Below are 26,149 nucleotides of genomic sequence, written 5' to 3'. Positions count from 1 at the left end.
GATAAGTTTGCTTGAACTCCGCTAACAACAAACAATACCTTCACTTTTGAATTAGGAGCAGACTCTAGCTCTGATCCACTAATAATAATTTTTAATTAGTTTTGAGTTGCTTACTTGCCTTTGCCATATAAAGCAGCTGGTCACATTACGCTATGGTATCTGTGAAACAGGGGGTCGTTTCACTGTACAAATTGCCTTGAAGAAGCACATGTGCTTTTCAGTGGTGAACACAAGCCTAAACCAAGCCCACTGCACAAGCCCAACCTCACACCACAAAATGCAAACATAAAAAAGGATTTTGTGCGGTGAAACTTAAACTTTCTAGAAAAGCACTCACTCCAACTGCAATTTTGGCTCCTCCACTTTCACCTTTTTGAGTGCCCCCATGCAGACTACACTTACAAGAGCTACTATGAGTCAGTGATCATATTGAGAAATTCCACAGTGGAGTTTCTCAAGGCTCATCACAGAAGCAGGTGACCTTAAAAATGGACAGAAAGCCCATGGAGGTGAAATCTTCCCACTCTCCCTCTATAGGCAACGGTAAAAAAGTCTCACTGGGTTGAATTCAAACACCTACAGTCAGGCTCCTGTTCTGACCCGCTTCCTCTCTTCAGGTAACATTTTTTCAGCACTGAGGGGGGTCATACGAGGACATGCTGCCAAATCTTAGCTGTCTTCACAGAATACATGCAAAAAGCACCAAGATCTCCCACAGAACCTCMTCCTTCTCCTCAGCTGTTTTGAACAAGCTAGTGAAAACCCTCCCTCCCAGAACACTGCCATTTACACTTAGTATTGGGAATAATAATAATAAGTCCTTAATAAAGCAGAATGTCTAAAAGTTTATCCCTGTTCAAAAAGAATAGCAATAAATTTCCAGGAAAGACAAATGGAAGGAAAAAAAAGAAGAAAAAGAAGAAAAAGAAGCTTGTGTAACTGAGATGTTTCAATAACTGTCAGAGTAGTATAATACGAACACTGGAAAAAATATCTGTATTTCTGTGACACGATAACAATGTCATCTCCTATTTGTGCTGAATTCCACAAATTTATGATGAAGCACGATATTATTGCTTCGTGCTCGGGAGAAAATAGTCTCAGGTTCACAGTTACATGAATGTATCAACAACCTAATTTATAGATTCACCTTAAAATAAATACAACTAATTATTTGTGAACTCYGCTGTTACTTAAATCTAAGTTCAATTTAACCATTTTTTCTTTCCCTTCTATGAAATTGCCTTGATTGTCCAAAGCAGAATTGCCAAAATGTTTCCTATTTACTTCACAGTATCAMATTCTGAGTTTACTTCAGTTTTATTACAATTTCAAATGAGGTGTAAAACACTAATTTATCTACACAGAAAACTGTCAAGCCAGGGTCATATATTAGCAACCAAAGGAGCCTATGAGAAAATCTAGAAACTGGCCTAAAAGCCATAAAGCTCATTTAACGCTCTCACTCACCTTACAGGGAAGGCATCTTGTTAGTCAACCAAAATAAGAAGTTTTTTTTTTTCAAACACCAGGTAAAATCTTTTTTATTTTATTTATTTATTTTTTTTCCTATTTATGCCTTTTCTTCCAAAATGACCTGACAGTACTCTTGACACATTGGGGTAAGGAGAATATGTCAGATCTGTTATATCTTCCCCAGTGAAAGAGCAAGAAAGCAGGCCACATCCTAAATATTGYCAAATGCATTAAACTTTCTCAGCTGCTTTAAGATAACCGTCATGAATTGGGGTGATCCATGCGAATGATAGAAAGACTGTATCTCAGGTTTACAGACTATCCAAGGAAATTGTCTAAATTCCTAATTTACAGGTACTCATGAAAGAAGTACCTTTAATTGGTTTAGCTTAAATATTTTCAGAGTGATGGAAARCAAACAAGGATGTCCACTCATAAGAAGGGTTTGGTAGAAAGATCACCCAAGAAAGGACCAGTATGGAAGATACTCTCATTTCCCAAATGGACAGGTATGGCCAGAGCCATACAGTCACATTTGCACGAGCCAGAGATAAGAGGTAAGGCACACCATACACACTGGTGGCAGTTTTAGAGCAGACATTGGAGCTCGATGAAATGCTTGGAGAATAGCAAGGCTACTGAACACAGTCTTGGAGAGTTTCTGAGCTAAAGAAAGGATATAAGCTTTAAGATGCTAGAGGGGTCAGGAAGAAAACTCCCTTYACCAGCAGGGAGTCGGCTTTGTGTGGACTGCAGTCCTGAAATTCCAGGATAATTATGAATTTTGATATCTCTGCTCCCCCCCTAGGAGCTCAATGGAAGAAAAGCATTTGTTATGGGTGAAAGCTTACTTGGAGTGCTACGGCTCTGGTTCAGGAGTTTGTTCATGCTTTTAGCTTGTTTTCTGTAGGGAACTCTGTGGGAACAGACGGTACAAGAGAAAGCAGTGAGATGGGCTGATGCTCACATTGACAGGCTGCTTACACAGCATCTTCGAAACCTGAATCACTGAACTGCCACAGGCAGGACACCAGCAAGAAGGAACGTGCCTTAACCTGGAGAATGCCCTACTGTAAAACATGCAGATGACTGCCGTTCACCAACTTGAATCATCATGAGGTTCTGTGAACGGGTGCAATTTTAGGAGCTAGGAATTATGCCCTCGTGGGAAATTCTTATCAGCCAAGGGGAAGGGACTGGGATGGCCAGCGGCCGAAAGGAAGGGGTACCACTTTGTATTTGGCTTGCTGATGATTCTTTTGACACATTCTCCCAAGTTTGGCTGTATTTGCTTAGTGATCCCAGCCCCTTGATCACATGGCAGGTGAGATAGTGCAGAGGTTTAAAATAAACTTTTGGGTTTTAATAAATATATGTTGAGGCAAAATACGATGAAACCATGCTTATCCATTAACTTGCCCCAGGTTAGCTTGGAAATACACTTAATTAAATCAACTTAAGATGGTGCATAAAGAAAACCTGAGGAAAGTTTAGAAAAGACCTATTACAATATCTGTTCCCTCAACCTGAGRGCATAGCATTCTTTTTTTATTTCATTCCAAATTCCATATAAATACAGTTTCAAAATATTAATTCCAACTTTTTTACATGTCTGTCTCATACTATTAAGACTATTGGTTGAATAGTCAAAGACTATTAAATATGCAGGGACGTGGGCAACCCAGTTAACTATCCTTTTTATATGTTTGCACTGAAAATATCTGAATGTAAAGATCCTTGAAAAATAAGCTCTTTTTCCTTACAAAAGCTTAAATCTTTTATCCTCATTATTTCCAAAAATATTCATCAGATTCCATAGAAAGAAATTAACATGAATCAGATGAAATTGTGTCACTCAATTTAAAAACATTTAGCATTTGTTCAGTTTTTTTTTTTTCTTTTTACGGAAATATATTTTCATTTTTTAAGGACATTTAGCTGGCTTCACTCTGTAGCTCACTATACTGGTCTCATCAGTAGCTTACTGAAACTTTTTATGGCAGAAAAACACTGAAATCCACACATGCCATTTTTAAAACAATCAGAAATTATCAGGAAGATTAACAGTTTCCTTACTGGATTTAATTCATGTCAGCTCGTAAACARCTCTTTGAGTACTTCTGATTTATTCTCAGTGTCTCAAATGACAGCCAATCTGTTGCATCATGCTGCATTTATGATAAATGTTTAACTTAACGGTATTCTTTCTTTATTTACTGTACCTAGCCACTGAAAAAAAAAAACAGACTAACATGACACTTGAGAGAAAGGATGCATCACAATTGCTGCTGCTCYATCGTGTCTCAAACACTGAACAGAAGCACTGCAAGAGCACTAAGCCTCCCTGTTTATCATTAAATGCACTGGTACCCTTGACTTGAAGAAAGGACTAGGCTAACGGAGATGAAGGCTCTGAGCTAAAGGAGCTTTTGTTAGGCTCAAGTAGTAGACACTGTTATTTTCCAAGAGGGTACGTTTCTTGACTGAGGAGCAGATCTATTATAATGTTTTTTGCAACATAACTGTAATGGTCAAAAAAACCCAGACATGTTGCTATGCTTGCAAATGTCAGGGGCTGATATAGCTATGTCAATAAAAAACAAAAGCTTTTTTTCACATTTCTTGTCCCTTTGGAAGTACAGAAAACAGCTTTGCAGAACAGGAAAAAAGCATCTCTCACGTGCATCACCCACTAGAGGACTCTGCTGACACAGCTGTGCTGGCATAGCCAGACTCATTATCTCACCTCCTGTAGATGAGTTTCAGAAAGGCAGGAAATGGGCTACCACAGGCCCATTATATCTGCCCCGCTGGGTTATTTGGGCTCAGAATCCTAAAATTGATGGTCAAAAGGATTCCCGACACATCAAGTAAAAATCAACTGTGATGGTTCACCTCTGTCCTTTGGCTGACAAGTTCCTCTTAGCACAGACATTCATGCAGCCCCCGTTGCAAAGGAAGACATGAAGTTAAATACACAAAGCTGACCTTTCCTTATTCCTACACTCTTGCACCACGGCCTACGGCAGAACTGATGTTAGACCATTTCTGATATAAAGTTTCAGGTTAAAGGTCACCCCTGCAAACTTTAAAACAGAGTGGCTTATAGATTGAAATTTGGCATATTTAACAGAAATGTTGCATGTRTTTAAAAAGGTTGACATTTGTCTGAGCTATGCTTTTCCAAAAGATCTGAGGAAACACCATATTAATCTTTTATGCCTATATACACTTCAAACAAATCAGTGTGACTCATTATCTTATCTTCATTGTATTAGATTTTGGAAAAYATGGCAAAGCACATAGAACAAAAACAGTTTGAAAGTTAGAGGCACATAAGATAAATCTGTGTTAAATTTGGATTTGATAAAATGCAAGCCAAATATCCCCTACACGTTGACTGATTTTTAGAAATAATGGGCACAAAGCCAACAGCCCTAAGTTGTCTCTGCCCCTGTATTTTGCATTCATTTCTGAAGACAGGTAAAGTCAACTGCTTTTAAGAGCAGTACTTACAAATGGCATAAAATTTAGAGAAAAAAAATTGAAAGGAGCTCTTCTCTGATGGAGACAGCATGTTAATGATCTGCATTTGTAAAATTCATCAACAAAAAAATTTTTTTTATAGTTAAGCCAGAATCTTCTTCCTCCCAAAATTTCCATGAACCACCTCTCCCAAGCCCTTCATCATTCCTTGTTTTGATACCACTGCAACCCCATGTGTTTGCTGACTGGCTGGCCAGCAGACATAATAGTGGTCAGCTGGCCACTGTTAGCCGCAAAGGRTAACAGCTGAATTTTCTTTATTTTTCTCTATGCAAGAGTGCTCCTTTTAGACACCAGTCACAAATTTTCACCAAATGTTTGAAGCTATCTTTGAGACTTTYGGTCCTTTCCTAAATTTTGTTAGGCTAGTAAACCTAGTTATTGGAGAGGAACTAATAGACAGACAGACAATTAGATGAACAGTGTGATATTATATATCTTGTCTCCTCATGAAACCAAGCTAAAAATATTCATAGTTTAGTGAAATTTATTGTCCCCTAGCTCTTAGGGAAAAATCCCTTTGCAGGCACATGCAATTAAAAGAATAGTGACTCCACTTGAGCTTGGAGGAGAGGGTACCATGTGGAGGGACCAGGTTTTGGCAAAACCTTTGGGTGTTTCTAGAAAGGAAAAATAYATTCCTCTATCATTAGCTGCTGAAGGACAGCTCAAGAACTGTCGTGGTTCACCTTCTGCTGCACGCTGTCATGATACTAGAAATGAAGTAAAAATGGAGACCAYGTCTTTAGATGTGATGATCATCATTCCCTGTTTGAATGGACAGCTAGAACTAATACTGGGCAGCCTTGGAAGACGGCCAACAACAGATCATGTTCTYGTGTTTTCTGAGTTACAACCTACATCAGCATACATGGAAAAAGTATTCAATGCAAAAGTCAGATGGAGCTTCATTCTGAGAGCCAGTGCCATGACTAGCATGCTTTCCAGGAGAGGATCCTTCTGATCTGAGTTAGGTAAAAGAATTTTAAAAGTCACCTACATGCTGCTGTCACATGCTCCAGGCAGGCCACTGAGATCACTGTAAATCAATCTATCAGACTTAGGAGATTCCWTTAACCGCTGCATTGGTTTTCTTTGCGCGCTGATCAAACCTATCTGCAGTATAAAGCAACAGGGTAATGTTTGAGGGGGAGTCACTGAGGTACTTCATCGGAGGATAAACATAGCCTTCCCCCTGCCTCCCCACACCCCGTGTTTCCTGCGTGGTATCTCCTAAGTTTCCCCTAACAAGATGGTAGCCATAACAAGGACCATTGTTCCAATGCCAGAGGGTGTTCTGGACCTTCACATAAAAGCAAGAGACAAATGATCCAGTTTCTTCGATAGTTCTTTATACCAGGGCCCTTGAATAAAACAAGGGGCACTTTCTGGCCCAGAGAGTCTATTCAGAGCTGGAGTGACGGGTGGTAGGAGTCCCAGTGCCTCTTCAAGAGCATGCCATGGCAGGATCAGGTCCAGCTTTCTGTTCGCTGGTGCTGTGCCAGCAGCTGCTACCTTGTGCCAGCAGCTCCGACACTTCCACCCCGGGTACCACACTGAATCCCCTGAGGGAACACCTCGCATCAGCTGCCTCCATGGGGACTGCCAGCACTGCCTGTGGCTACACGTGCTCTGGCTCCTCTGGAAAGACCTCTACTCTCCTGCTCTGTACACACACTTTTCCAGAAGGCAGAGAGAGGGAGTAGGAAAAAGGTCTGGCCCAGCTCTGCTTCCAAAATCAGATCAGAGATTGGGGTAAGATGGGATGTTTTTTCTGGAGGAAGGAGACAAGTGGCATGGGCTCCAAGGGGAGCCTCCAAGCGAGGATGCGAGAGTGCACACCAAAATGTGGAAGAAACAAGCCTCAGTACCAATGCCCTGTTACAGCTTTGATACAGTTATTGAGCTCTTAAAGTGATTGATCTGGTCCCATTCTTTTCTAATTCTAAATCAAAATATTTCCTAGCTTTTTGTCCTCAGGAAGTCCAGAGGCCATTTTCTGTTTTCTGTATTTGTACTGAAATTAGTGGARCCAATGGAGCTTAGAACAGCTGAGAATCTGTCTGTCTCACAGGAAAGTTTGGGGGGGTAAGTCCCCATTCCCATATAATAGCCCTCTTCTCATCTCCCACCCCATTATTTCACACTGAGCACTTAGTTGTTTAGGCTCTCTATATAGTCAGTGATAACAGATAGGCCCCTTCCAAGGGGCATGCTTGCTTTCTGTCCTAGATCTTGCTTTTCCTCCTTATTATAACTAAAACTATTTTAAACTACGTAAGTTGTAAAGTTTGCTAAGTTGTAAGTTGGCCAAGTTTAGTTTTTTTAATTGGCTGAAGCTAGGTGAGATACTGTTCCATTTGTCTATACTTTTAAGTGCTAAAAATCAATTCTCAACACAGGACAAGGCACTTTGGAAAGATTTATCCCTATTAGATTTTAAATGAGGTTTGACTTGAACAATCATTGTTAAATTGGATTGCTTTAGCAGCACAGGCAGAAACCTCAATAAGCCTAAATCATGCATTGGAGGATGAATAATAAATTTACCTTTAAATAATGTTACCTTTAAAAGTAACAACTACTATACTATGCTGCTATATTACAATTATGAAGTCCCCTCCCCCGCAAAAAAAAGGTAGTGAAACTGTGCAACTTTTTCTAAGGAAAACCTTAAAAACATTTTTTTTTAACCCAGAACCCAGAGTTTAGGCAGCAAGGAATATGGGAACGTATAGTAGTGCAAAGGGTGGAATGTGAGATGTTCTCAAAAAGAAACTGTGAAGAGACAATTGACCAAAATACAAACAAACCTAAGAACAGTAACGACTTATTTCTTACCAGTCCTGCACTGCATTGAACGAGTCTTCACTGGTGATGTCATACATGAGGATGAAGCCCATGGCTCCGCGGTAATACGCTGTAGTGATGGTCCTGTATCTCTCTTGTCCAGCTGTATCCTGGAAGAAACAAGAGTATTTAGGCTTTGAGACCCCAATTCTTTGAAACTGCAGCTGTAGTTAGGTCCTACATATGAAATTAGGCAACCACCTTTTATTATTAKATGCTTAAAATTTTTCATTTACTCCCACTGAAATAAGCTCTACTTACATCTTAGCATTAATTGGGCTTTTGCACCAACTGTGATCTTTTAAATGTGCTTTGACACATGTAAAATTAAAAAGTTAATCAAAGATGTCAAGCCTTTAATTGCTCTTTTCTGCCTCAACCTCAATGCAACAATAAAATGTTAGTAGAGTTCACTGAAAGCTGACACTTCTAAGCAAAGGCAATGGAAAACAGTCCAGGATCATATCAGGCAAAAGACATTTGTGCATTGCAGGTTAGTGCCAGGGACAGAGACTGATCCTTGACATGGAAGCTGTAGATGGCTCAGTTCTTACCTGAAGTTAGAGATAAAATTCAGGACTTGATGCAATGAAAATTATCCTAGAATATGAATTTAAAGTGGATCAGCAACCCTCTAGCATTGGCCATTCCTTCTAGATCTGCCCTAGGAACCAGGGACAGAAGTCATATGCCTAAAATCTCTCTCATTTTGGAGATAGCTATCATTTCAGCAAACACCATTTCAGCATCCACCTTTCAGCAAATAGCAAGTATGTGAAATAGCTGTGGGGAGGCAAAAAGCCGTATCTTCACAGTGCACGCTCAGCACAAGATATTGATTACTACGGTTGCTCTTACAGGTGAGAAGTTCTGAGATAAATGGTGGTTAGACCTCCAAAACCCACAYTTTGAAAGTATTTACTGCTGCTCGTTTAAAATGTGTTTAAGAAAGTTTCTTTTTTTCTAAAAGGAAAGTAAGTCCTCTAAAAGAACTTATCACTCACATAGCTTCAATAAACAACAGAGAGAGAATAGTTAGAGCATCTTTCAGAGCTGTAGGCTCAGGTTCTGGTCTGACACAGCAGATCACAGTGCAGGGGAAATGCAAACAGTGCAACAAGTGGGAGACTGCACTCAGCTTTAAAATTCTACTTTCCTTAGTTCCCATACCTGCAGCCTTGCTTTGCTTCATGCAAAACATCCCTGGCCCTTCCAGGGCACATGCAAGCCAGCCCATGAAAGGGGAAACATTAATGATCACTGGTTGTTCTGCACCAGCATATCACAGAGGCTCCCTGTGGGAGGAAAATGCTTGTAAATAAGCTCCTTGCTTAAAGGGCTCTGCTTATTACACTGCCCTGAGCATATCCACAGCTCTAACACCAAGTGAATTTCCCAGTGGAGACATTATGCAGAAGGATATTCTGCTATCTGTTCTGATACCTGTTTCTCTGCAACACATCTGGAAAGAGAAGGGATTTTTCCCTAAAAGTTACGCATTTTTCGCAAGACAGGGTGGTCTGCTGGCCAAGAAACGGTTCTCTCTTTTCCTTTCTGCTTCTGACTAGAAGTGCCAGAGCAAGGCGGACTGCACCCGGAGCCAGGGCACCCATCACCCTTCCTGCCTGGGTGACACCCATCTAACGGCTAGCCCTTACTCACAGGCACACAACTTCACTTAGCAGCTAAACAACTAAACCAACTGTGCCACCAAGGTCCTGACTGTAATTCTTAAAGCGGGGTAGGTGTCATTAACCACGTTATCAGTCTGTTTATTCAGAGAGACATGACAGTTGCTTCATTACAGCCTGATTTCCTGAGGAAATGAGGCTTATCATTTGTCTCCACATGTGCACGTGTGTGTGCACCCGTTATAACTTTTGAACCTGCTAATGACTTTTGATCAAGTTTGCCTAAGAGGAAATGATCTCAAAAATATGCTCTTACATATTCCCTGAAAATAGCTGGCAAAGTGGAGAAGAGAGATCTGAAAAACACCCTAGCTGGGTTTAAAAAAAGTGCAACTGCTTATTTTTTTTAACACACCAGAGACTCCACAGCAGAGAGGCTTTCTTCATGCCTCCTTAGGGGAARAAAAAGGACCTAAATCAGTACTAATATTTTGTCAGATACTACAACCACTAAAGTGGCACAAATTCARAGAAAGTCAGGCTTCTTTAATGCTCATGTTCACAAAGCTATTGTTTCACACCTGCATTCCCATGCTATCCTAGCTCCCTAAATCTCATTTCCTAGTCCTGTTCTGCATTTGAGACTCATCACACATTAAGCAACCACAAGAAACATTGTCTAGCTAAACATAGAATAATTTGGAAAGACTAAATTCAGCAAAAGCTCAGAGCAAGGTGTTAGCTCTGGGGATGTACGTCCGGGCTGTCCTGGAAAGCCTGAATGGATCTGCAGCCCCAAGGGGATCTCAGGATGGCTGCCAAAGCCCACGCTGGTACAGTCTCAGTCAGAAACTGGATTCAGTCCACAGGGTTCATCTGTGTCAAAGGAAACTTTGGTAGTTTGTACTTCCTGAAAATTGTGAAATTCAGTAATTCCACAATTTGTTATTTTTATGCTCTGCTGGCGAACCCCATGCAAATGGGTGGTAGAAGGGGACCAATACAAGTAGTACAAATGAAGTCCAAGGGGCTGCACATGTTCGGTGCCCAGAGCTTGTTCTCTCATGGGCAGAGCACTCCTCTGGCGAGGAAGGCAACTTGCACATTCATTAATGTACACTTGTGTGCCTGTCTTCTCAGGCTTAAAAAAAAAAAAAAAAAGTGGAGGAGAGGGAAAAAGGCAAGAGAAAAGCATCCTATATTTCACAGTATGTAATGTTTCTTCATAACCTTGCACTTGTAGTTGTGCGGACCAGTGCAGAGATGCATGATGCATCTTCATGTGAGACACTGATAGATTCCTAGCTTTGTTTTACTRTACAGATATAAAGCATGTTATCTCCTCTTAAAGGTTTTTAATCATATTTTTCCAAATCCATTTGAATCTTTGTAATAATCACTTGGAAATTATTTTTTTCCCTCAGGTTATATTAGCTCCTTAGACAGTTCTAACATGGCTTAATTTTCCTCTGACTCATACCAAGTTTTATGCTAGCTTCTATGGAAATCCTCCCCTCCCTCAATGCAGCTTTTTTTCAACATAAATGAAAGAAAATAAACTGCTGTATCTGAGTTTTATTTCTTCAGCACTTACAATAACTGCCCTTATATCACTTTAAAACACCACGAACCTTCAGGTAGCTAGGCTGTGTAGGATAATTATCTAATGAAGGAGATAAGGGGAAAAAAAAAATCTGCATCATTTTTTTTTAGCCCCTCCAAGTTGTTTGCAGKATTTCCAGGCAGAACACAAACTCATTAAAAGACAAGAGAAGCAATAGATGGGGTACAGGCAAGGATCAGCACAAACCCAGTGTAGCTCTAATTAACAGTCTAGCCAAATGTCTAGGAAGAACAGCCTGAGCCTGCAGCATCCAGAAGCCTGCTTGGCTGTCCCTGACAAGGAATTAGCTAGCTTGGTTATAACCAAGCACAGAAAGGCCTCTGCAAGGTATCTTTACACTATTATGCTAACAAGTCTGTCCTTTCATAGCTTATGTGCTATTGATACAAACAATTAAAAAAAAGAAGAAGAAAAAATGTTGGTTGGTTGAAACAAAAATTGGGCAGTTTAGCATTCAGCGGTCATTACAAGGAAAGAGTAAAGACCTAAATGCTTTAGCCGGTGTGCAGATGCCCTCTACTCACAACATCCATCACTTAAACACTGATAACATTAGCACAACAAGCTTTTTGTTATTGCTCATTTGTCTGTCTCAACAAAAACAGCAAGGTACTTGCACAGGAAACCTACTGGAGTTTTTAAATCACATTGGATGCTCTTTGCTGCAGGTCTGAAAATCAGAATTCCTACTGATGTTTTCCTAGTAAACATTTCCAGCCACAGATTCTTTGTTTAAAATAAAGCATCACCCAAACTTCTCATCTGTACCAGGCTTAATTCCCTCAGCACCATGACTTCTCTAGCAGCATATATAACAAACACGCTGAGAAATAAACCTTTTAGTTTTTTAAAGGATTTTTTTCAAAAAAAAAAAAAGAAAAAAGAAAGATAATATATTAAGAGAGTCATCTGCTGCCCAGGTGGTTGGCAACAATTACAAAATGCATATGCATCAATCCACTGCTGCTGTGTACCTAATCTATGCAAGGAAGTTGCTAAGAGCCTCAGAAGAGAGGCTATGTCAGCCCCAATACCCAGCCACAACCATGGTCTCAGGGCTTCACCAGCTGTGGTGAAGGAGAGCTCTTTTCCCCTTTCCTGCTGCTCAACATCACACTGTGATGTCTGAGCTAGCGCTTTTTGCACCTTGTTCTGGGTTTGGTCACCCTTGGAGACAGGATAATGGACTTCATGGCCCACCAGTCATAGGGGCAGCAAGTTGTCAGACATGCCAGGAAGCATTTGATTCCCTGCAACTACAGCTCAGTTTTCAGCAAGATGGGCCACCTCAGCCCCTTTTCTCTACAAGACAGATAACCTGAATGAGCAAGGAAGCAGAGGGTCATTTGTCTTGCTTTAGACCTCTTGCCAATCCTGGGCTCAGTTATACTTGATTCCTTTATATCCAGGACCCCTTTGCTTTCCCATCTGCATGGATAAAGAAAGTTGTGCTCACATGGAGCCTTCTCAGTTCCATGCTGGCATCGTTGCCTTAAACAACGGGAGCATTGATTTATCCCCCATAACCACCCAGCTGTCTTCCCACCTTCACATAGCGCTCTCCAACTGCACATGCAGCCTTCTCTGCTGCTGCTGCCCTCTTGTGCCATCCTCAGTTTATCTATATAGCCCCTCAAAGTTGGGGAAGTAACTAGGATTTCCCTGCCTTTCTGGAATGATGTAATCTAAAGCGTTAAATTTCTCATGCTCTCTTGTAATTCTAGCTGTTTTCTTAACTTTTTTGAGAGTCAATATTATTGATCTCTGCTGCCAGATGGCCAATATCTTCCAGCCCAGCTACCTGCAGTTCAGAATGCAAACTTTCTGTGGCTGAGAATGTTTCTTAGCTTTATAAATATAAAGCTAAGCCTAGTGTTCAGCACAGAGCAGCTCTGCTCTTTGATCAGAGCTCCTGGATGCTACATGAACATACATGCATKTTTCCTTCGCAGAAGTAGACTTCTGAGTGGAAGCCACCAAGAATCAGCTAAATGAAAGTCACTTTGAGAAAGCAGAAAGAGGAAAAAAGCACCGAGAACCACAAGGGTCAGTGAAGAGAGTGACCTGGAGCAGACTGGGATGTGACATTAATAAGAAAATGCTAACTTTGAACTTACTGTTCTTGCTGCCAGCTAGAAATAGGAACAAACAGGCTAGCAAGATGAGTCACTGGTTAAGACATGGAAAAGAYGTGATGTCATGAAAAGCCTGTGAAGTTTCAATTGCTGCCAGGAGCAAAATAACACCTGGTTTCTTCAAAGCTTAGCTCTGGTTAAAATGCTCCAGTTCAACAGATCATATTAAATATGCTTTTTTTTCCCTCTCTCTTGTTATTGAGTACTCCCATTGCCCAAGAGTCACTAGAACCTACCCACACACATTTAGACATCTTGAGAGATGGTTTCCTTTGAGCAGTATTGGTAATAGACACCAAAACACTTCTGTTGGAAAAATTGTCTTTTATATAAAAGCTCTATCCTTGCAAAATGTTTTTACACATTTCCCACTTTYGCTGTCTTTACTTCAGCTCTTCTAACAGTAGTAAAATCAGAACCCCTTGGATAAATTCAGTACCATTAGCTGCAAATCCTTCATTTTTCCCATCTTATTTTGGTTACCTYGTACAGAAAAAGCTACCACCCTGTTGTCTCTAACATTCCCACACTAGCTGCTGCCACCATGGAGATGGAAATTTTATGACAGAAGACTTTTAATATGTGAATAGTCTGTCAAGGCTCACCAATATCTGGCCAGTCACCAAAGGCCTCAGTGTTCCTCTTGCCCCCACTTTTGAAGCTGTCCCTTGTAGCAGAGGGACTGAGTGTCTCTTCAGGTGAGGCACTGCACTTGCTGACTTTTTTTTTTTTTTAACTTTTTTTTTTTTTTTTTTTTAAGTACTTTTGCACACTAAGCTGATGGACAAGGAGGAAAAGTTAGTATAGGTTAACCTTACCTACCATTACAACAGTTCCGGGGGTTGAAAAACACCAGCTGTTTAACTTTGCTCAGCAACTCCACACCATTCTGGACAAAAAGTGAATCACTGAAAATGCAACTGAGTGCGTTTTCTCAGCAGACTGTAATTTCCAAACTGGAATCAGGCCAAGATACTGTGATAAACGCTCCTGCTCGTGACCCACTAAGAATGTCAAAATAAGTTATTTTCATTTTTCTACGTGTCTCRAGATTGTAGTAGAGATTAGCAGCAGCTGCCCTTCTTGATGGTTTGAGCTGTCAAGCAGTAAAGAGGGACAAAGTTGGACTGTTTGCTTATGAATATTATCTGTTCTTATCCTTTCGTAGGTTGAGTTTCTCTATTAGAAGATTTAAAAGACAGTGGCTGCAAAGAAGAAAAAAATTTCACAAAGTTGTACTCATAAAAAAAATTTGCTTCACTGTGCACATTTCTAAACTCTGATAAAGCTGAAATGTCTTCATTTTCAGTAGAGGATTAACATGATGTTTGATATTTTTTTTCTCTTCCTGATCTAGTTACATTGAAAGAAAGATAAAGAAATCCCAGGAATAAAGATACGTGTCATCGGCAGCATGTATCTGCTCACAACTTCCCAATCTGCAAATAAACAATGGAAGATAACAGCAAAAGAAATTCAAGAAAGATGATGCATTTTAAGGCCCATCCACTGAAGGCAATTGACAAAACCACTGCTATGATAAAAAAAGATTTAATAAAATATTAAGAACCTGAAATCCTAGAATAAGAAGCATTTTAGCTATCCAATGCATTTTTATATAAAAATATTTTGCCTGTTTTGCAAGACCTTTTTAGTTGCTCCACATACATCCTTTAACTCTGTTAATCCACCACTGTTAAGTACAGCTGTATGACACAGAGATGCCTGAGCCATGTTAGCCACTACAAGTAGCATTAATTAACTAGGCTTGTCGAGAAGCTGGTAAGTTAATCACAGCTAGAATACCTCTGAAGGAGCACTACACTACGGTGAGTAACCAAGCCTGGATATCCTAGATGGTACCGCAGTGCACTGGATGGACATGTGCTACCACTGCGTGGGTCATAGCAGCGGCCTGCTAACCCATAGAGATGTACAACAGAAAAAAAATCTYAATCTGTCATAAATCGACAGCCAGAAAAGCAAATGAAAAATTTGGGAGAGGAAGGAAGTTATGATCTGCTGCAAAAATCCAGCTAAATTCAGTAGCCTGGCTCTTTGATCCAGAAAGTAGCACGYACAGGTGAAAGAAATTGGCATTAGAGTGCTATTGGCCTCCCTCCCCCTCAAACATATGCAAGCAAAAGCCGAGCAAATCCCAGCTACAAGAGCAGCAGAACAAGAACCAGACTTCCTGGAGCCTATTTCTAGGTGATCAAATGTCATGGTAACCAGCAAGAGAGAGAGGCAGCTAAAGGGGCTGCTGAGAGCTCGCTCTTTGCAAACACAGGCAGCAGCAGCTCCATGGCATCACCCAGGTGCACCCAGCCCAGACAGAGCTCAGTGACAGCTTCTGGTCCTCATTGCATGATTCTAGGCAAGGCCTTTAGCGAACTCATTTACAAAGCAAATACTTATGTCCAAGGGTCTTTTTGAAGCTTAACTACTTTGCACCTGGAAGACCTATTAGTACTCCTAACAAGAAAAAGAAAAAGCCTCTAATATTCTGCTGGGAGCCTCACTCCTGTGGCCTGTTCTTATCAAGGGAAGATTTCAGCATACTAAGCAGCAAATTAAGGCTAAATCTGGGCCTCATACTTCAAGAAAAACCTTGTATCAAGGAGGTCAACTCTAAGACAAAGTGCTTGGAAATTCCAGGAAATATGCAAATATGTGAAGCCCAGATTCAAGCCTCTTTCCCACCTGACCTAAAAAAAAAAAGTCTCCCATACTCAAACTGAGCTTCTCCATTTTTTCACACAGGCTTATGACACCTTCCCTTCTCACACACACTCTCACACCCCAACACTTGGCCGTCTTARCCTCCCTGTACTACCTGCATTCCCTCAAAGCTGCACGCTTTGCTGCACACAAGCTAGAGAAAACTCTGCTGCAAGCTCCAGACAGAGCTGAAGTAAAAACACCAGTGCCAGGACCAGGTTGAAGGAGGAAGGAGCATCCCTCCAGCCTTCCTTGTTGTAAGGACTCGGACTGGACCAGACTGGAGGTTCACTGGTCACTCACTGGAATCCTGAAGTCCCCAATGTGATTTATAGCCACCATCACTGTCATTTCCTTGGGGATACRCCGCTCTGCAAAGTGCCACAAGACTGCACATTGCCCACCTCAAGCACTTGGGGAACCCATTCCCACTTCCTTGAATGCTAATCTCCTAGGTATTTGTATTAAGAAGGGGGCAATGCTAACAAAGCTTATGATTTTGTCTTTGTTTTTGTGTCCTTTCTGAAGGAACTCAACYTCTGAATTTAGGAAAACATTAAACAGAACTACAAAGACACTTAATGTTCTAGCACTCAAGGAGGTGGCATAAACCTTAAAGATGACAACACTCAAGCACAACCTAAAGCTCATAACACAGAAGGTAAGTAAATAGCAACAAAAAAGTATTTATCTCACTTTAGTAGAGCTTGAAGTATGATTTCTGAATGTTCAAATTAGCAATAACATATAACCTTCTAGCTCATAGAATCAGTAAGGTTGGAAGGGAGCTCATAGGTTTATATTTGATGGAAATACACTTTAAAAAGCAATACAACAAATCAATCTGATACAGTTCTTCAYTGGTGAAATGAAGGAGTTTCTGTTTAACTTAACAAAGATCTCAAAAAACAATCAAATAGAGTTTCAAACTTTCCCAGTAAACCCACATCTCTGCTGAGAATAAAAGGAAGAGTTTCAACTGAAAGACAGCTATTTGGGGGTAGTTACAAGCATCTTAAAATATACGCTTAGCATTCAAATGTCTTGTCAACCACAACAGTACACAAGTGGTGAAGCTCAATAATAACACAAGACAAAGAAGATTATCTGCTGCCATTTACTGTAATATTTTCTATTATGACCACACTATCCAGATGTTAAACTAGGAATTTCACTGTGTAGCAGTTGCAGATGGCTCTATTGCACTCCTGAGGCAACTCGGGAACCAGCTGGGAGGTTCCTTTTGGGACTGTCACGTGGTTACAGTGCCTACGGTTTCTGCACAGTGTCCTTTTGCAYGCTATTTTAAGCTCATCCACCCCTGTGCTGATGCTATCTGTCTTTTTCTTTTCATTTGCAAAGGAGGTCATGAGCAAACGCTTCTAGACATATATGTGAGATTTTGTTGCTATTTGATATTTTCGCTGTGTAATATTTTCCCATGCACGTATTTTCTGTAGGAAATACATTCGTGACTTTGAGCCAAATGGCATCGGCACAAGCCCCGTCCTCAGCAGAACCAGTCCAGAGTACTCTCTTTGAACCGAGAGTGACAAAGTTTGCCTCTGAGTTTAATTCATCATCTCACAAACAAAAGACATATTCAGCATGCTGCCCATCCCGCTACCTGTGGCGCATTTATCTTTAACCCAAACATTTAGAGGAATAGGCTTAACAATATGGGCTAAATGGCCTGAGCTTCAAGAGGGTTTGACCTTAGTGGCACTAGCGCAGTTCTACTACAGAAATAAACCTTGCTCTCCTTTAGTGTTTTCCTTTACAATCCTGCCAGCTGAGAAGCACAATTGTAACCTCAGGAATGAGACAGCCGCTCTTAGAGCTCCCACAGCRGCTGCAGCAACTTTAGCACAGTCAACTATTTCTCAGTACTGATCACTTTATCACCTTTAAAGTGCTTCTGTGGGCATCAACCACAACACCTGCTGACTATCAGGCTTTACAATGTTTCCTAGACTTTGGTCAATGAATGTGAACAGACTAAATCTTACTGATGAAAGAGACATCTTCATATTTACCTTTCACGAAAGATGGAGTAAAAGCACAAGTTCCCCAACTGAAGAAAACATGGTGTTGACCTTATAGAAAAGGAAGGACATCGGATTAATTTATCTAACATTCAAGCAAACTTCTAATCCAATTCCAATCCTCACTCAGGCAATCTCTATATTACATAATATGTTCTTCCTTGCTCTAAGATCCCATGGGACTACAGTCAAATCTTCCCTACCACTGTTACCTGCTTGAGATGTTTCAATTGTTCCTCTTCATCAGCTGTTTAGAAAACTGAGTTTTAGCAGCACTTCTTGGAAGTAATCATTTGTAGTTCTTCTAAATTTACAATATTGTGGCTAAGCCCATTTCAGGGGCTAGCAAAGCCAAAATCTATTCCTCTAGTCCCCTTTTCAAGGGGAAAGGTTTTGCTAAGCTATCCAGCAAACAGAGAAAAAGAAGCCATATATATATGTAAAAGGGGAGGGAGGAAGGGGAGAAATAATCAAAAAATCTTTGAAGACCTAGCTCGTTGGAAAAAAACCCAATAAGCCAGAATCCATCTCAAACAGATTTAGCAAGCAGTCAACAGCTGGGTCAATCAGAGMACATTCTGCAGGAGGCTCACAACTCTGATACTAATGTGAGGTCAGCACATCAGATGTTCAGGATTTCAGTTAAAAATCTTGGCTCAAAATGAAGTTGGACAGATGCTGCTAAAGAATAGAACTGGGCTTCCTTACATTGCACTTTTAAGTATAATCAGGCTGAAAACAAGCAYTACTGGTTGCTTGCTCCAGTATGAATTTTATGCAGTTGAAGCCAACCAGTAAAGAATGAATATTAACAAGGAAAACACTGGTGCAGAATTTTATTGCATTTCCAAAGATTTATTAAGCAAAGTGAGGAATAAAAGCACCAGGCCATTTGAAACCCACCTTGTTGCTAGGCTAATGTCTGCACAGGTACAAAAGTGGTAAAGGTCAAAGAATTATCATCTTAGCAGGAAAATTTCTTTCTACAGGAAAGAATTTATTTGCTACAGCAGCATTGTTTGTAACTGGTGCAAGAGCTGAGCTAGCTTCTGCTGAATGCAATATCATGGGCAGATCTATCGGGCAGAGAAGAGTCCTACAGAGACTGCAGCTGCACCACATGGTGTCCTTACCTGTTCTTCTGACGGAGAGACACGCATCTCCATTTTCATCTACCCTCATACATTCACCCCAGCATGACCTCGGTCAGGCTTGGAGASATCCTGTTTGATGACTGAATTCTGGTATAAAACAACCCCTTACAAATTTTAARGTCCTGCCTGTATCCCATGACCTGAGTGAAGAATCCTGTATTTGCAGAGGTCCTGACTGCTCTCCGACATGACTACATATACAGGTAAGAAGGAAAACAAGATTCAGCATTTTCTATGCGACCTGTTTCTCAAAATTCATAGCAAGCCCCAGCCCAAGGCAAGAAACCTGTAAAAAGAACTGTTAGTGATAACTCCAAACTGTCTTATTTAAAGTGAGTAAAGATCCTATGCACAGCTAGGACTGCAAGAAAACTTACTTGTACAGAACACTAAACATGTGTGAAGCTTTAGAGATCAATAAAAATACCAGTGCACCATTCTTCATTACATTCTACCAATTTTATCCTAACTTAACTTCATAAAACAGGGAAATCTGCACAGCACCCCCAAAGCAATGGAAGGTGTATCAGCCTGTAATTATCAGCTGTAACTGAAGTGATCACAGTGTCAGGCAGATATAAGGATAAGCACCCGGATACACATTACGCTACTTTTACGCGATCATTCCGACTGTCCGCTGACAGAAAATTKACACCACGCTCTCTGGACCTGCAGCACAGTTCTGCATGGGCAATTCTACAGTCCRTTTCCATCACACTTCTGGAAACACTTTCCATTTTAGGAATTTGTCCTGTTATGTCTCGGAAAATACATACTGAAATATTTATCAATTGAAAGCCAACTTCCTAAGCGAGAACTAACTTGACCTGTGAACAGCAAGAACTCCCCTGCTTTCATGAGCAGGAACGTGCTTCATCCGGAGAACGTGTGGTAAGTTGATTTTTACAGGAATTATTTATTATGAGAGAGAAGAAAAGCAGCCTCTTGGGGCTTGCTCCTTGTCCCACTCCAGTCCACAAGAATCACACCCCTTGACTGAAATGGTACAGAAAAACCTCAGGGCAAAGCRTAACATGTAAGTGAGCAGAATTACATCTGGCAATGAACTAAAGATGTTTTAACACAGTGAAGACATGACTTAAGCAACAATAAAACTGCTTCAAAACATCATGAAACTAAATTGAACTGTACTTATTGTTTTCCCTACTTTACTTACCCTTGAGGCCAAAGACTTACAACTCAACCTGATTTTGGAGGCTATATAGCAGCAGTGAAAACCTTGGTGTTGACTGTCTGGATCTGATCCTAATGCTTTATACCAAGGCTCAGGTAGTGACAGTATCTGGCCTTTTCACAGAGCAGAACGATGCCTGGTTGTTCAGGAAACAGATTATTAGCTTCCATTTCACTGATATAGTCATACCACAAACGCCATTCTCAGAAGAAAAGAAATTATGAAAATCATTCAAAATGAATCCCCATTTCAAGCATTAATAAAATTAATACAAAGAATATTCGATGGTAAATAATATATACCTCAGTTCTAATCTAAAAATATCATTCCACCTCACTAATAATATTACATCAAATCAGCCCTGCATTGATTAGGTCAGTTATATCAGCAGATTGCAACTGTTGTATAACATGTCTTAGATAAGAACAGGCAACATTCTGGGAAATATTTACTTCATTTTAATTAATGAACAGACTGGTTGCAATAAAACCTTTTTTATCTCACCGAATGCGATACAAACATAAACTACCTCCACCAAACTACGCCACCCTAACTTTCAAAACAGCTTAATGACAACAGTCATAGGAACAACCTCATCTATGCTTGCTTCAGTGATATGTTCACTGCACYCACCTTTAAAACAAGAGGCTGCATTTTTCGTATGGAAGGAAATAAAACTAGCAAGAATTAGAAGTGCATCTTCTGTGCAAACACAGAAGTTGTTAATCTTTGTGCCCACAAAAGAATATGAGAGAAATCATACAGGAAATACACTGGGACTTTTCCAGAGGGAATGGGTTCTGTGGCAGCGGCTGTGTGGCYGGTAGAGGAAAGGGACAGACAAACTGACATGAGCCCAAAGAACAGCAAAAGCTGATGGGAGAGCTAGTTTATTCAAAAATATCTTAGACGGTGAGATGTGTGTGGATGAGCTAAGTGCCAATGGGCCATCCCAGGATTTTATAGGGCTTGTTTCAAGCAGAGGCAAAATAGGCATCTCCCCTCAGAAAGGGACTGGCTTCTTCAGCYGTGCCAGAGATCAGCAGAGACCAGGTCTTCAGGCAATCTCTGCCTCCCCACTGAATAACTTTCCACTTCTGCAACTCCCAAGGAACATTAGAAACTAATGATGATGATGTAATATTATCCTTGTCATATGGAATAGGACAGAATTGCTATTGATTTTGCTAGGTCCAGGACTTGCACCCATTTCATTAATTAAATTGTCAAAGAAAGAAAAACACCTCAATCTGTTAATTTATTTGGTAAACATATCCCTCTGCTTCTGCCGATATCTTACCTTTAACTCTTTATCTAGAGTTTCTTCTGTCAGTTCTGGGTTTGGCTTAACTCAACTATAAAAGCATCCACAGAAATTGTGAAAAAATCTGGTAAAGCACAAGATATTCAAAGTTGAAGATAAACTCTGTTTGCATTCAAGGGACTCAGATGGGGATTTGATGCCTCRTGACATAGGCTTGCAGTATGCAGCAGTAGCCTCTCAGAGCTTTTCCTTTTTGCCAGCTTGTGACATAAGCTGAATTTTAAGCAATTCCATAGTATGGTAATGTAGGTTAGTGCACAGACTGCAGTGAGAATTGTTACCCCACTCTGGAGAAGCAAACTTGTCACCACCTCTACATCTAAGTGGTTACTGAAAAGCCATTTTTCTGACATCATTCTCAGATTTGATTAACAAATGATGGAAATACAACTCATGAAAGTATCTAACGAAAACTGAAATGCGATAACAGACTTCACTTTGTGCTTAATTAGACTGTGCTTAGGTCAGAATTACCAAGTGTTAATAGGACTCTTAAAACAGAGACAAAGAACAAGTGAATAAAAAAATAAATCACTAGGCACAATAATAAAAAGCTTATAATTAGCATCTTTGTTTTACGGAAGGTATCAGAAAGCTTCAAGAGCAGCGTAGCTGAACACCAGAGAGTTTTCAAACACATCATTATACTAAAAGGGAAAACAGTAAATTCAAAAAGAATGTGCTATATTAACTTGATATTGCCATGGTAAACAGTTTTACAATCTTGCAAGAAAGATTAAAAAGAACACAAGTTACCATGGTACCATTGTTCCTTCCAGCTTCGTGTTGTCAACACAAAGTGAACACATTAAAGGCAGCGTGGATCTGTGCTTTCCGCACTGCAAACTCTTTCACTCTTTTCTATGGGAAGCTGCRATAACCAGCTGCTCCAGAATTTTTACAGTATTTCTTTGTTCACAGAAGTCATCATAGTTCCCACAATTTGAAAATGAAATCATTTCTACAGTATACGGACACAGTTTTCCAAGGTAACTTCAGACAAAGCATGTGAACCAGATTTGCTCTCAGTTATGCTGCTGTAAAACCTGGAGCTTTCTGAATTTGTATGATCTCAGTTGAAATTAGCAGCTGATTCATTTGCTGAAAAGTGACCCAAAAATGCCTATTACAGAACATGTTTCTGCTATTGCAAACTGACAGCACTAGAGAGGGAGTCTAGAAAATGAGAAGAGAAAGAGTATCGTACGGTACTAAAGTACAGGAGACAAGAACACACAACCAAATCCTTTAAGGACTACCACTGTGTCTTTGTGAGGACCCTTCTCTCTTCACCGACCTACTACTAGCAAGTGTTTTTCTCCCATCCATTCCATTGGCCTCCTGCCTCAACTAATTACTTCTAGCTTTCTGGCTGCTTTTGCTGCCTTAGCGCTATTTGAATCCCCAATGGTCCTTTAGTACGGAGAGGATCTGAATTTAATCGAGTGTACATGACAAAAAAAATATCTACTGATATAGATATGACTTTAAAAAAAAAAAAGACTACTTTTCATACTTCCTAAAATAAAATAGAACTACCAAAATGGAGCTTCAGTGAATGAAGATTTGATATGAAAAGGGGGGGGGGGAGAAAGAGCCTGGAGGTAGCTACTTACATAGAAATATCAATTTTCGCTCAGTGAAACGTTAGGCTTCGTAGTTTCACAGAATGAGGACACTTCATTTGCCATTAGTGTCTGCCTGCTCACTCGCCTGAATGAATACAGGTGCTAATTGTCAAGATATACTTTCCAAACACCATATACAAACTGCCTCACACACATTTCAAGACTGTCATCCGCAACATCCAGGAGGTGATGCCATCCTGCTGCTTCAGAGGACCAGACTAAATATCATCAGGCCTTTTCCTACCTAGGCAATTGTGCTCATGTCACGTGAGTGAATATCCTGCAGAGTGCACACCAAAAGCAGGAACGTCGCCTTGCTTCTTTCTGTGCCGAGCAGAAGGCCAAGCTCAGCCACGAGCAAGCCGTCACGCAGCCGCAGGCTGTCTCCTGCGCAGAAATGCCACCTACTCCTCTTAACGTATGACAGCTGCCTAAAGGTGGGGAAACTCTACAAGTTTTAACTCAGTTGTCAGGTTGTTTTCCTGCCCATGGTTAGACTCTTCCCCCAGAAAGACTAGGCTTTTTACCGTTCAGAGCTGCAGAAACTCATTATTCCAGTCTGGGGCCGTCCCCAGGGCAATGCTACAGCAGCGGGTGTGCTGCGAGGCATCCAGCACCCCCTGCCCTCCGCAGGGCTTCCCACGGACAAGGCCAAACAGCAGCTCTGCAGTCCCTCTGGGCACTCACCGATTTCTTCGGCCTCTGCATGTCTCCCCCAGCTGCCACTGCTCCCTGCCCAAGCCCGCAAGCACAGAGGGACTTGCAGATAAAGCAGCAGAGCTCCAGTCTTCCTGCTTGGGCTGAATATAGGAAATTCCTGCCTACCTGCAGCCAGGTCTGTTCAATCCAGTGGCACTATCCTAGCGGATCCTTCAGCAGATCCGATCGCTCCGGGGATGTTAGAAAGTATTTGCCTCTGGCCATTACAAACAAGGCTAAATTGTGTTTCAAGCCCCTTTACAAAGTCACTCTGGAAATACGGAACCATAAAATTGATACCATGGCAAGATACAGTCAACACCATTTAGTTCTGCTCAGGTCCCGCATATGATCCAAGACATGTATTTCCAAATCGCAGGCAGGCGGTGGGCATAAAAGGAGACAAAAATGATACCTACATAGATGTATACACTTAATTACACTTCTGTAGAAAAACTTTTATACAAGACACAAAACTCTGTATACATAATCGGATCTTCTTCGCCTAGTAGTCCATAAATGTTATTTCCATTGCTCACTGTGGTAGCACAGGCAGTGTGATTGCTTATGTGCAGTATTATAAACATAGTTCAGAGATAGCTGTAAAAATCTCCTGCTCTTTCTTCTCCTCCTGCAGCACCTATGTCTAGTGATTGTTCGCAAAATGAGCAATAAATGAAGTGCTGTTGTGTCCCATTTTGAGAGACTTTCATTTTTATTTCAATACTATATTCACACAGGTAAGAGCAGTGAGCTGGTTGCTCTAACTTGTGTATTTGAACTTAAGCACGTCCATTGTTTCCAGGATCACAGCACAAGTAAGTTCATGCAGTTGTTCAGGAGCACACGAAGAAGAGCTGCATCAAGTAGGGAGTCATCACTCACTTTTAGTTACTTTACAAACAACAGCACTTGATGCCTATGCTGCTTTAAACCCATACAATAAAACAGGAAGCTTTCCTACCTGTAAATGAATACTCACAAAAAAAATTAATTTTTAGCTCTGGGTTTGAGATGCTGAGGATTTGGAAAGTTGAGTCCAAAAATGAGTTTTCTGTTAACGTTATTCACTACAATAAGCTCTTCTTCTCTAAGCAGTACGTGTACAAACATCTAAAAGAAACAGGCTCCAGTAAATTAAAAACTCGAGAAACAAATTCAAAGCCATTGGTCCAAGCTGGTGCCCGTATCTCACACACTATTAGTGGGAGTTCAGCACTACATTTGAACAATCTCCCTTTGAACCTTTTTAAATACAAGGCATTATTTATTTTGATACTTTGCTCAGACAACACAGTCTCCTGACCTATAGTCACGGGTTTTGCTGAAAAAGAGTCTTGGGTTATCCTCTCCCAATAGGAGATGGGGCAGTCAAAGGCTGTCAGTATCCAGTAACCAGAGGTTATCACACACCTCAGCAGGAGGGTGGGAAGCAAGAATCCCCCAAACTGCATACACAGCTGCAGAATGGGCCAGATGAGCTCTGTTTCAGTGCCCAAGAGCCCACTTCTTGGGCAGAACTGTAAGGGGGAACATCCTCAACAGAGGGGCAGCAGTAAGCTGCACTCTAACACAGTTGTTTACAAGTCTGTACCTGACTGCAAAAACTAAAAAAAAAAAAAAAAAAAAAGGAAAAAAAAAAAAAAAAAAAAAAAAAAAAAGGCCCTAGAGAAGCTATATTTTGTGCAGAGAAGCATTTTACATCTGTGCTTCCTAAACACCCCAAATCATCAGACCACTGCCAACTCGAACAATTTCTCATGGAGTTTTATCCAATAAAAATAATTAGATTTTTTATTAAAGCCTTAATATTTTAGGGTCATGTCATCCTGCTTTAGTCTGAGAATTTAGTAAATATGGATTACTAATTACTTCATCTGAAAAATGCAGTCTACAACCTTTGGTTCTTCTCTAATCAGCCAAAGACGACAAATTATAACTCAAGCAGCTGTTCACGCTTCTAGTAGTGCTCGAGAAGGTTATTGAAAACCCATTTAATCTGGTCTGTGATTCACCTGGGATCCTGTACTATGGTCTCACAGATCCAGTATAGGAATCACTGCTGTGAACTATGAAGAACTCATTTGTCAACACAGCCTTATTAAGCCACCCACTATCAAC

The 26,149-nt window shown here is 40.7% G+C and overlaps 1 protein-coding gene across 2 annotated transcripts in view; it reads right to left on the bottom strand.

Moving 5' to 3' along the window:
* RAB3B (RAB3B, member RAS oncogene family) overlaps positions 1–26,149 on the bottom strand; it is a 61,199-nt gene that overhangs the window by 5,311 nt on the left and 29,739 nt on the right. For both annotated transcript variants that reach the window (XM_085308044.1, XM_085308043.1), the window contains exon 3: positions 7,864–7,982. In XM_085308044.1, the coding sequence (XP_085164170.1) occupies positions 7,864–7,982 (119 nt within the window). The remainder of the gene's footprint in view (positions 1–7,863; positions 7,983–26,149) is intronic.

Source organism: Rhea americana, unplaced genomic scaffold, assembly GCF_003343005.1.
Source record: "Rhea americana isolate MKP2758 unplaced genomic scaffold, rheAme1 scaffold_27, whole genome shotgun sequence".
Taxonomy (NCBI): domain Eukaryota; kingdom Metazoa; phylum Chordata; class Aves; order Rheiformes; family Rheidae; genus Rhea; species Rhea americana.
Note: the sequence above shows the minus strand (reverse complement) of the source record. Positions and strands in the feature narration are given on the sequence as shown.